The sequence below is a fragment of the Trachinotus anak genome, unplaced genomic scaffold (genome assembly GCF_046630095.1).
Source record: "Trachinotus anak isolate AG129_WGS33_773 ecotype Australia unplaced genomic scaffold, CSIRO_AGI_Tana_v1 ptg000018l, whole genome shotgun sequence".
NCBI classification, from domain to species: domain Eukaryota; kingdom Metazoa; phylum Chordata; class Actinopteri; order Carangiformes; family Carangidae; genus Trachinotus; species Trachinotus anak.
Genome location: NW_027273869.1, coordinates 14,675,714 through 14,687,208, shown reverse-complemented (window position 1 = coordinate 14,687,208; position 11,495 = coordinate 14,675,714). Strand labels below are relative to the sequence as shown.

Here is an 11,495-nt window from a genome sequence, read left to right as displayed (position 1 = left end):
TTTCCAGACTTCTCCACGCTCACTTTTTTTTTATGGTTTGATATCCATTCATACAAATCTGACCAAACACAACAGATCTATGTTGTGACCTTAGCACCGTTTCTCTACTTGACTATTTGACATTTTCGGCCATGTTCACACAAGTTCTGATCAGTGTCATGATACGGAGTCAAACACAAAAAGAGCCTGTAGTTTACCTTTTGAACAAATGAAACAAATCACTGGTTTATTTCTTAGTGCAACTTTGTTTACTCTTCATTGTAGCAGAGAACATTGTGCAATAAGCTGTTACAAAACATTAGATTAAATCTCTAGAGATGTTAGTTATGGAAGAGAGCCAGGTAAAATGTTACAACTTAGTATTTATTGACTTTAGTATCATGAATCAAAGACAACAAACAGCTGCTTCAGAAAGTATTCAGATTTTTTTAATCTTCTGCAAAAACTCATTGTTATTGTGTGTAGATTAATAACCAAAGGATAAAATGAATCCATTTAAAATGTAATCAACAGTATAATAAAGTGCACAAACCAAAGAGGTCTGAATACTTTCTAAAGCCAAATGAGCAGTGACTTTACACTGACTCTCCAGTGGTAATCTCTCTTCCAACATGGTCAATTTAATAAGGAAAGCAGTTGTAAACAAGATACAACACCGGAAACATATTTCATTCTTCCACTGCCATGTGTTTACAATATCCTGTAATAATAGACAAACTTTTGTTTTGTATCTTTCTCATATGTAAAAACAGAAAAAAAAAAAAAAAAAAAATCAGAGCTTTTGCACAGTGCAGCTGCTTTAAAATGTAAAGAATTCAAGCATCCAGAATGGCAGCTAAAAACGCTTGTGAGTTCCCATTACATTGCAGTCCAATGTGATTGATGCCAAACAGGCCGTTCGACTCACTCACCACGCTTGTGATATACAGAACATTAATAATGGAACAAGATCACTGTCATATTTTTTATCCCTGGCTTTAAACACAACAAGTGTCCAATGTACATTTTTTTTTCAGCTTTATCAGGACCCTGTAACAAAAAGAGACATAACTACCAGGGACGAGTGCATCTCTTCATTACTGTGATAGTATTGTCTCTACCACAGAAGACCTAGAACTACTACTTTTGTAGAAGAACTACTGCTACTGCCATGTTCTGACATAATAACAGGGGAAATGATTCCCTCTTTTTGAAAAGAATAATCATCAATCAAAAATGCTAATTGAAAAAAAGGTCTGATTGACCAGCGAGAGAACCATTTCAGCTCATTCGGACTGAAATTACAGTCACTCTAGATTTGCTGTTTCAGGCACCTACATCTGCACCTTCTGGCTAGCACTCCTTCACAGGCACACTGGAAACCTGGGATGGCCTTTGCAGGAAGCTTCATGGTGAGGAGGACGATGTCAGTCGCTGAAAGATGATTCGCTGTCAGAGCTGGTGGCTGCAACATCTGGATCCTCTGTGCTTCTCGTCCCTCCATCGGGAACTGGGGCATCTGGTGTGCTGTAATCAGCAGTGAGGGAATTATTACTGGTCAGTGAAATGAATGAACCACAGACATTAATTATATGTGAATTTAACAGCGTCACACTCACTCAAGCAAGTTGGGATCCAAACCCTCCAGGACCATTTTATTCCTAATGGCCATAACTGGAACCCCCTGTTAGAGATTTAACATTTATTAAGACACACACATTACTTTTTATCCCCACAGTACACATGCAGGAGTTGCTATAGACTCACCACTTGGACCATTTTCAGATATCGGGCGTAACGCTGGTCCTTGGCCACTGTCATGACATTGTCTGCAGCTTCTTCTGCTTTCTGCATCGGTGCAGCTTCTGGTGCCGACTGAGCGGGCTACAGTATGAAACATTCACATTAATAATGCAGGGTGAAATAACACCTGGTTTAGATGGAACCAGGTATCAGATGTAGTTCTTTGTTTCGCATTTCTGGTAGGTTTAAAAATTTTTGTTGAGTTTGTTTATCTAATGTTGGTGTGTATAATACTGACCATCAGTACATCTACTGCTCTAACTGTAAATACGAAGCTACGGCTAGCGGTCGATTAGCTTAGCTAGGCATATCATTTGGAAACAGCCAGTCTGATTCATTCTGATGCTGAAAATTGCAGCTGACCAAGCAGGACACTGGACCTCATTTATGTTCTCTGTGCACACACAGAAATGTAAAAAAGACAAGTTGTGGTTTTATGTGGAGATATGTGCTAAAACTGTTTCTCACTGGCTGCTGCGACTTCCGTGAGACCCATTATCACTGTGAGGTTACCAAGTAGAGAATGGATTGAATGAACCAGATATAAGGTGATAGTCAGTAAGCTTCGGGTGATGGAAGGTGGATTTTTCAGCTTTGGTCAAAGCCATTTCCAAGCTCAAGCTCAGGCTCCACGCAGACATGAGAATAGTCTTTATTTTCCCTGTTGCAAGGCTTTTATTTTTAAAAAGCCTCGTGGCTTCTGGCTGTTCTACAGTTCAGTACAGTTCAAACCATATGTTTGTTTGTGTGCATGTCTGTGCATGTACCTCTGGGGGTGGCAGAGTCACCGCTGGTGGACCACCTGTTTGGCTCTGGCTGGCAGCAGTGGGTCCATTAGCCTGTGCAGTTTGCTGCTGACCAATTCCATCTATTGTGACGTCCTCCAGTCCGGGAATGGAGGACAGCTGCTCAGAGCACAACAATGTTCCATATAAAATGAGTGCATGGACATGATATGTACATAAAGTCATAACCTGCAAACAGAGTGACGGCAGAGGCTGAAGAACTCACCTTAGCTTCCAAAATGCACAGAGTGGTTTCAATCTGCTGTATGCGAAGAGATATATTTGAAAGTTTCTGTGGGGAAAAAAGTTTGACAGCTCAGGTTAGAATCCAAGTGTGAAAGAAACTGTTGGTGTGACTTAAATGAGAAAGCAGAAGGAAAGACGTAAAGGTGAATAGTACAAACCTCTTCACAAACTGTTGAGAAGCGGTTGAGAAACCGAACTGTGTGCACAACGAACTGATTGAGATAGGCAACAATTCTTCTCTGCTGAATAGCAGGAACCTGCAGGAAACACAAGGAAAGTTATTTGAGCCACAATAATAAGAAGCGGAGGAGCAACCCTGACTGTAACGTGCTATGGAAATGAAGCAATTTCTCTCCCCACTCTCACTACAGCCACTAAAATATTTTTAGAAATGGGAGCGAAAAAGAAGATGCATTCATTTAATTTCAGCCTTAAAATATTGAGAAATTATTACTTTTTAAAACATTTTAGTAAGGAATTAGTTTTTTAAAATCACTAAACACAAGCTATCTCAATGGCTAAATTATAAAATCAGCTGAGGTCATTTACCTACCCCTAAAATTATTATTATTATTATTATTGGCAAAAGTCAGTACTTTTACTTTAAGGTATTTACAGTTTATCTGTCTGTGTAATTTGAAGGTATATAAATTTAGATTTTGTCACTACTACTTGTAGCTGTGCTTTGACCCTTTTCCTCTCATTTCCTCAATAGGTAAACACTAGCATGTTAGCTAGCTGAACACAAACCTTGGAAAGATCCACTCCAGACCCCACAAGCGGCAGCCCGTCCTCGTCCATGTTGGATTTGCTGCAGACGAAGCCGCAGTTTCACTGTCACAAGCGAGAGTTTTCAGCCAAATAAAACAGAAATCGCCACATTAAGATCAAAACACATTTGCCATATCTAACGTTTCACGTGACTCTGGGCTGTGTTAGCGTCATGACGTCACACGAAGTTACGCGAGAATAAAAGCCCACGGAATTTGAATCTTTATTTTGAAGTCTGTGGAGAATAACAACATCCGGTACTGTGTCTTACAGTGGAGCGACAATTTCTGAATGTTAAATGTTTTATAACGATAAAGATAATTTCAGTACGTGTGACTGAAATGTTAATGTAAAAGGCCTTTGAGATTAGCTTGATATTTAGAGACGAGTGAAAAAAGAGGGAACAAAATTCACTGGATGCAACAGACTGGGGGGCACAGGGTAAAACTTCAAATAGGAATTTAATCTTTTCTCGTTAGCTTAATGTGAATATTTAAGTTTTGTTAATTCTACATAGAATCTCTATTTTTCAAGACCACTTTACAACTTATACATATGACTTGAAATTATGAATTGAATGAATGGACTGCTAAGAGTTCAGTCAATTCATTTAATCTTTTTTTTTTTTTAAGAAACAAAACTATCATATTAATAGACTTATCAGCATGAATTGTTTGAGAGTTACAACTCGCCAGAAACCATTTTTTTTAAAGTTGGAAGACAACAAATGTCCTAATGTGAGGTCATGCTTGTTTCTTTTCATAATAATGAAAACAATGCTAACCAAGGTGAAGGTTAGCATTGAATTCAGGAAATGTAAAATGTCTTATATGTGAACTAAACTTAAAAATAGAGAGAGAGAGTGCATTGTTTTAAAAGCAGTCACGGAGCTGTTCTCAGACTTTTATTTTGAAAAGCGGAAACGCAGGACAAGACTTGAAGAAGCGGGTGCTTGCGTGCTAACAGCGCATGTTAGCCACCAAATCCAACAACATCGTTTTATTGTTTATTTTTCAACGCTGCTGGAGTTGTATTGCACTAATGGAGGTTCTTGGGTCAACAGAGAAAATAAACGGTATGTCTACTGATGTTCTGCTACAGCTGTAATTGAAATAAGGCTAAGTTTGTGTTACTAAGACAGTTAGCGGGACCCGTCTATTTAAAGGAATCAGGACCTAAATGAGCTGTCAGACGAGCGTCGATGCGTGAAAATTTCTATTTTTTATATTCAAATTTCAAATAATATTGTCAGGTTTTACAGCCCATTGTTCCTAGATCAAAGGCACAGCCGCATGCTTTACCAGTTTGTAAATTTAAAACTCTAATTAAATTTGTTTTTCCAGTAAATATACTGGTTCATAGGCTTATGGCTTGGAGTTTACACATAGGAAATGCAATATAGATTTGTCAGCAACTTGCATTGCTCTGATTTAGTAAATTCTAGTTTAATTGTGAAATTGTGTGCATTTTGTAAAATGGTGTAAATTAAATTACTGTTGTTGAGTTTATCTCTCTGAAGTTTGTCCTCTGAAGTCAAAGCTCATTGCTGCCCTCCAAAGCCCATGTCTAACATCACACATTTATGTTTCAGACCCAGGCCTGCCTCTGTCATCCCTCCGCCTCCTGGTGCCCCCGTTGCAGCTCCTGTCTGCTGCTATGTGGCAGCTGGCAAAGCAGAAAGATGTGACGAATTATGAGAAGCTCCAGGAGTTTGTGTTTATGGTGACAGAGGCAGTGCCTGGACTGATCAACCACAGACAGAGAGCCCAGCTCATTCTGGGTCTAAGAGCAAGGGTGAGCCGAACCTGCGGTTTGTGTCACATGTAATAATTAATTAATTTTGCTGTTATTAACTAACTGATTAAATTTGGTCTTATTACAGTTGATTCTGGAGCTATGCAAAGGGTCAGCACGAGGTTCTGTTGATTCTCAAGTGATCCAGAGCTATCTAGAAAGACTCCCAATAACCTCTTCAGACACAGATGTAAGTACATTGAATAGACACCTCTTTGAAAATGCATAAAACAAAATAATGAAAGCACTAGGGCCCTTTTTAATGACATAAATTAAATCTGTGTCAGTACAGGGATGCAGAGGTGAAAACAACAGAGTCCACTTTCATTGCACTTGTTCAGAGCCTGCTGAAAGATCCAATTGAGAGAGCATACTTCTTCCAGGTCAGACAGATTTTAATTTTGTATTTCTTAGCTTGAAAAAATGCTAAAACAAACTGACATTTGATCATCTCTTGTAGGAAGTGTTCCCAGTGGAATATGGGCCACAATATGATGCAGCTCTGCATGTGTTATTGTGGGAGTTGCTCTCAAAACTGGAGAAGCTGCTGCCGGTACCAGACCTAAAACAGGTATTCAGTTAGTTTGTCTATATATTTTTAGGTTACTTTACCTCTACGAAAACACATGCCATTTTCTCAAGAACTGAAGAACAGCTGTACTGTGATTACAGACTGCAGCCTGGCTCAGCTCTGCTCCTTCTGTTTTGGAGGAATGTGTTCAGTCCTCACCTGAAGAGCTGAGCTTGATCTTTGAGCACTACAGGAGTTCGGGACTACTGAAAATGCCATGTAAGTAGAGCTGAACTGATTAGTTGAATGAAAGAAAATAAGCTAGTAACACTTTTTATAACTAATAAATAGTTTAACTCTAAGTTGTTAAGAAACATATTTAGGGTAATGGCTGCACACTGATTGCAAATCACTTTTTTTAATGGACAACATTTTGCTCCCAGTCAGATCTTCATCATTTCAACATCAGTTCTTAGTATTAGAATTTTATAAACATACATAAGATACAGTTTATAATATGGAAGTTAGATCTTCAGTGTGCAGTCGTTACTCTCATCATTAGCGCTGTGCTTATGACCCAACACTCGAGCCTTAAAATTTTAAGATCGATCTTTGTATCAGTGCCTTTACTCTTCACAACTGCTGTGGTTACTAGTAATACATGTCAGAATTGTATATACTTGGTTGCTAGTTCATAATATCCACTTTAGGAAGTTAATAAAAAAAAAAAAAAAGACATTTCCTAGCTCCTGAGAAGTGCTTTTATGTTTACACATTATTGATATTCATCTGATGTAACTGAAACTTCAAGAATTTTAATAAAAACAATTAATTTTTGTTATAAAATTGAATCAAATCTGGAGATCAATGTCAGTATCCAGTCGTAAATTAAATATATTTGAATATGCAGTTCAAGGAAGAAGCTTTTTGCCTATATTCTGACTTTGGTCTGATTTATCTGACTATCTTGTGTTTTTACAGATGGACCTTCATCCACCATTGGCAGCTGCATCATGTCTGCCTTATCCATTCCTCCCTCGCAAAAGACAAACATCTCTGTTGGGCTAGAATCAATCCATAACTATGCTAATGTACTAAACCCTGTGACCTTTGTTGGGACAGACCAGTACAGTGTTGTGGCTGTTTACACTGAGGTGGAAGTTGGAGCATCTGAAGGGGATGAGGAAATGATCGAGTCAGCTGAAGTTCAGGTTCACACAGATTTCTATGAAGAGGAGATTGTGGCTGTAAGTGCGGATAATGTCAGTGGCGAGGAGTCTGTCAGCCTGAGAGCAGAAGAAACAAGTGAAACTGTGGATGTTGCAAAAGCACTGGAGACTCTGACAAAAACTTTTGCACTAAGGAAGGAGAGCCTCGGTCAAGATATGCTGACAGGAAAGATGAATGATTCACCCCTAAACGATGAGTGTGCGTCAGGAAATGCTACGGATGAAGGAAAAACAAATGAACAACATGAAACAAGTGACCACACTGATGATAAAGGAGAAACCACCGAAGAGGTGAAAGATGCAGCTGAAGCTATAGAGAGCAGTAACAACTCCTCTTGTTCGGAACAGAAAGACGACCACGAATCCCTCTCTGGCCAGCAAGAAATGACAGATGTGTCCAGTGAAGCTCCTGTTTCTGAAACGCAACAGGCTGCCTGCTCGGCTAACACCCGCAGATCCTCTCGTCTACAAATGAAGACCTCACCTAATTGGCAGGAGATGCATAAATCCAAGAGATCATCAAAGGAAACGACAGGAGAACCAAAAATGTACAAAACCATTTATATTATATTACTATGATTGCTTGCTTCATCTTTTGAGATACTATCTTTAAAAAGAAAATTGCACCTCATGTATCATACAATGCTTTTATTTTATTTATTTATTTTTAAAGGAGCTATTTGTAAGTTTTGCTATTGCTACATATCCAACATTAACATTAACAGCTCTTTACTTACCAGTCTAGAAGAAACATTGTGAATTCAGCATCAAACTTAATTCCTTCACTCTCTGCAGCAGAACTGTAAGAGAAAACTTACAAATAGCCCTTTAAGACAGAAACTTGATGCATGAAATAATGATGATAACAAAAACACATTACATTTGGATTTAATATTTCTAACATTCATGAGGTCCTATTGGCAGGTTCGTTATACTTCTGTTTCCAATGTCATCATTCTGAGTCTAATATAATGTCCATTTTCTTCCAGTTGTGCTGTATGTAGTTTTAAGATTTAAAAATTTAATAATATTTTTATTTTACCAGGAGCAAAGCTGGCGCATCAGGTGCCCCCTCTGTGATAGCAGTCAAAGGTAATGTGTTGTCATGAAGACGAGAAACATCTTGGAGGTTTTTAAGCAACATCCACATTTTACTCTTCATTTTGTTTTCAGGTGGTTCTAACGAAACGACCTCCATCATCTTCACCTGCTCACAGTGTCCCTTCCACAGCTCAGATGAAAAGAGCCTCCCTCACTTCCACATGCAGAGTGTTCGAACAGAAGAGTACAGGACTCTCTCAGAAGCCAAATTCACACCATCTCCCTCCAGCACTGACGAAATATTCACATCCATTAAACTCTTCTCCAAAGGAAACGCAGAGCAGAGCACAGCAGAATCACCTGATGATCAAAGCAAAGAAAACGCCGCTCAGTCACACGGCAAACAGAAGGCGCTCACATGTGAAACGTGCGGCAAGACGTTCACCCGGACGTCGGACGTCAGGAGGCACCAGCTCACTCACACTGGAGAGAGACCCTTTCACTGCTCGCAGTGCGACCGAACCTTCCAGCACTCATGGGACCTGGCAAAGCACGAGAGCAAGCATCGCGGCGTGGCCATCTCTTTCTCCTGCCAGCTGTGTAAATGCTCCTTCGCCAACCTCCGCTCATTAACCGTCCACCACAAGAAGTCTCACTCACAGGAGTGCCAGCTCCCTCAGATCTGCTCCATCTGCACCCAGAGCTTCGCGACTCCCTCTGAGCTACTCGAGCACAAGAAGTCCCACGTCACCAGCAAGCGATACATCTGCCAGAAGTGCGGCGAAGGCTTCGACACTCTGCTTGCGCGCTCCCAGCACCGGCAGATACATCGAGTGAAGCCTCAGTTTAAGTGTCCGCAATGCGAGAAGACATTCACTCGAAGGTCTGATGTGAAGAGGCATCTGTCCATTCACACAGGCGAGCGTCCTTACCAGTGTAACCAGTGCAACAAACAGTTTGCGCTTCACTTTATGCTCATGAAACACCTTCGTGTTCACACAGGCGAGCGGCCCTTCCAGTGCTCCCACTGCCCAAAGAGGTTCACGCTGGTGCCTGTGCTGGCCAGACACGAGAGGATGCACACTGGGGAGAAACCTTTCCTCTGCTCCCAGTGTGGGAAGGGTTTTCTGTCTCAGGGAGAGCTTTCAAAACATCACACGTCACATGTGGATGACAGGCCCTACTCCTGCCCTCAGTGCGGCAAATGTTTCAAAAGCAAGAAAACCCAACAGGAACATGTCCTCACTCACATGGGTGCCCGCCCATACCCCTGCACCTTCTGCGGGAAGGGCTTCACCAAACCGCACGCACTGACCAGACACAACCTGATTCACACAGGAGAGAGGCCGTTCCCCTGCGGACACTGCGAGAAGTCGTTTCTCACCCTCACCGAGGCCCAGCAGCACCAGCGAATTCACACGGGGGAGAGGCCGTACGCCTGCAACATCTGTGAACTCAAATTTAGGAGCTCGTCTGAGCTGGCGCGACACAAACGCAGCCACTCAGGGCTGAAGCCACTGAAGCCGTGCTGTGAGCAGTGCATGAAAACATTCACGTCCAAAGCCAAGCTGCAGAAACACATGGAGACACACAGGGAGGAGGGAAGAGCTGCACAGTCTGTGGACTCCACACAGCCCAAGGAATCAAATACCTGAAAAAACAATAGAGACAATCTCAGTGGTTAAACTAGTGGAATGGTGAAAAAGAACAGAAATTCTTTCAGACTCTTTTTTTATTTTTAACTTAATCAAATTTTACAACTTCTGTTTAGGAGAGAATATATTTTATTAAGATCAGGAGAGAAACGTTGGTCCACAGCTACACATCTATAAGTGTGGATATGGAGATTTTGGTACTGTTGCATCCTTGCACAATTAAATTGTTAAACACTAATCATTTTGAAATATCAAGATACATATGACAGCTTTACTGTCTCCTCTCCACTTCACTTTGAAGTTTACAGCAGGAAACTTACAATTATGTTTAAAAATAGTTTAACTGGAAACCACAAGTGAAGAAAATTTTTAATTAAACAGATTTTTCACTCTAGATACTGTCTGTTTCTTTGTGTGTGTGTGTTGTCACTGCAATATTGTGCGTCAGTGGGGTACACTGACTGTTTTAGGTTTAAAGCCAAACACGTCTAAAAAAAAAAACAAAAAAAAGGTTTTCAACTAGATATAATGCAAATGTGGTTCTGAAGGAGAGGAGAGGATTCCCTGCGACACCACTTCTTTGAAGTACAAAAGATAAAAAGCTTTTATTATCGTAGCTCCATCATTAAAAACATTAAAAACACACAGACAAGTGGATCCTGTAAGCACATGCGTCCATCGTAGGCTCCCTCATTACACCTGAAATAACTGAGTAAACAAACAGTGTCGTGGGTAATGGTATTAAAATATGCACATAATCTGAAAGTGTTAAAGAATTCCCACTTCCTAAAGTAATAAAAAACAAAAAATAAGAACAAAACATATAAATACAAAATATTTGCCATTATAATCAAAAATATATAGATGTTAAACAAAAGTTATGAGGTTTATAGTAGACAGGCCACAGGTGGTAGGGAACAAGTTCAAGGTGTAGACCATGAAACTGAAACCTGTATAATATAATCCAATTAGTTTAGTCCTTGCTGACGCCAGTGTTGCAGGAGTCCTGGATTGTGTTAAACTTTAAGTTAGTGTTTCTTAACGTGGTGGCTACATGAGGGGTCACACAATGATTAACAAGGACTGAAAAGCAGAAACAAAAACTTAGATGCTGAACAAAGTTTTCTGATGTTGCTTTTATTGTGTAAACACTGTCACTGTTTCATAAGAAAGTGTCTATACCCACAAAAATGGAATTGTGGTTTCCCCACACCTGTTTTCTGCTGCTTTATTTCCAAGGAGCTGGTGTCTTTGAATAATGAATTTCCTTCATTTCTGTTCAGAGTGCATATAAAACTGAACGACTCTGTCAGCTGACAGTTTTAGAGCAAAGATTAACTATAAACATCATAAACATAACCTCATTTCCTCTACAGACCTCCAGGTGTTTGTTGTAAACTGTCTTCTCCCTGCTCACTGTTGTATCCCTCATATACTGGAGAACGAGATGCTTTAACCTGCACATGTAACATAGGAAATGCATGAGAAATCTAAATATAAGTTATAACAATCAAATCAAAATATAAAGTTCAAATCGGTTCAAATTCAATGAGGCCGACCACAATAACTTATCGCTTTTCTCTTCTTCTAATCCAGGAAAAGATAAATTACCTGTAGGTCAAAAGAACTGAATTTAGGGTGTAAAGCTGCAGGATGTGGCTAGATTGCAGCCCTGCACACC

General features: G+C 40.1%; 2 protein-coding genes across 3 annotated transcripts; one reads left to right on the top strand and one right to left on the bottom strand.

Annotated features, from left to right (window-relative positions):
- Positions 1-225: 225 nt before the first annotated feature.
- On the bottom strand, positions 226-3,756 carry washc3 (WASH complex subunit 3). The gene is made up of 7 exons (XM_071501874.1): positions 3,564-3,756; positions 2,972-3,070; positions 2,794-2,859; positions 2,550-2,687; positions 1,747-1,863; positions 1,599-1,663; positions 226-1,506 (listed from the first exon to the last, which is right to left on the bottom strand). The coding sequence occupies exons 1-7, from the start codon at positions 3,612-3,614 to the stop codon at positions 1,407-1,409; spliced, it is 636 nt and encodes a 211-aa protein (XP_071357975.1). The 5' UTR covers positions 3,615-3,756; the 3' UTR covers positions 226-1,406.
- Positions 3,757-4,518: 762 nt separating this feature from the next.
- LOC139635000 (zinc finger protein 184) lies at positions 4,519-10,208 on the top strand. 2 transcript variants are annotated; one of them, XM_071501869.1, is made up of 9 exons: positions 4,519-4,659; positions 5,176-5,378; positions 5,467-5,568; positions 5,666-5,761; positions 5,839-5,949; positions 6,051-6,168; positions 6,871-7,666; positions 8,164-8,210; positions 8,292-10,208. In XM_071501869.1, exons 1-9 carry the CDS (start codon positions 4,554-4,556, stop codon positions 9,812-9,814), a joined length of 3,102 nt encoding a protein of 1,033 aa, XP_071357970.1. In that variant the 5' UTR covers positions 4,519-4,553; the 3' UTR covers positions 9,815-10,208. The 2 variants fall into 2 exon arrangements, with proteins under 2 accessions (XP_071357970.1, XP_071357971.1); XM_071501870.1 differs by lacking the exons at positions 4,519-4,659; positions 5,176-5,378 and having other exon boundaries at positions 5,671-5,761; positions 8,292-9,952.
- Positions 10,209-11,495: the final 1,287 nt, after the last annotated feature.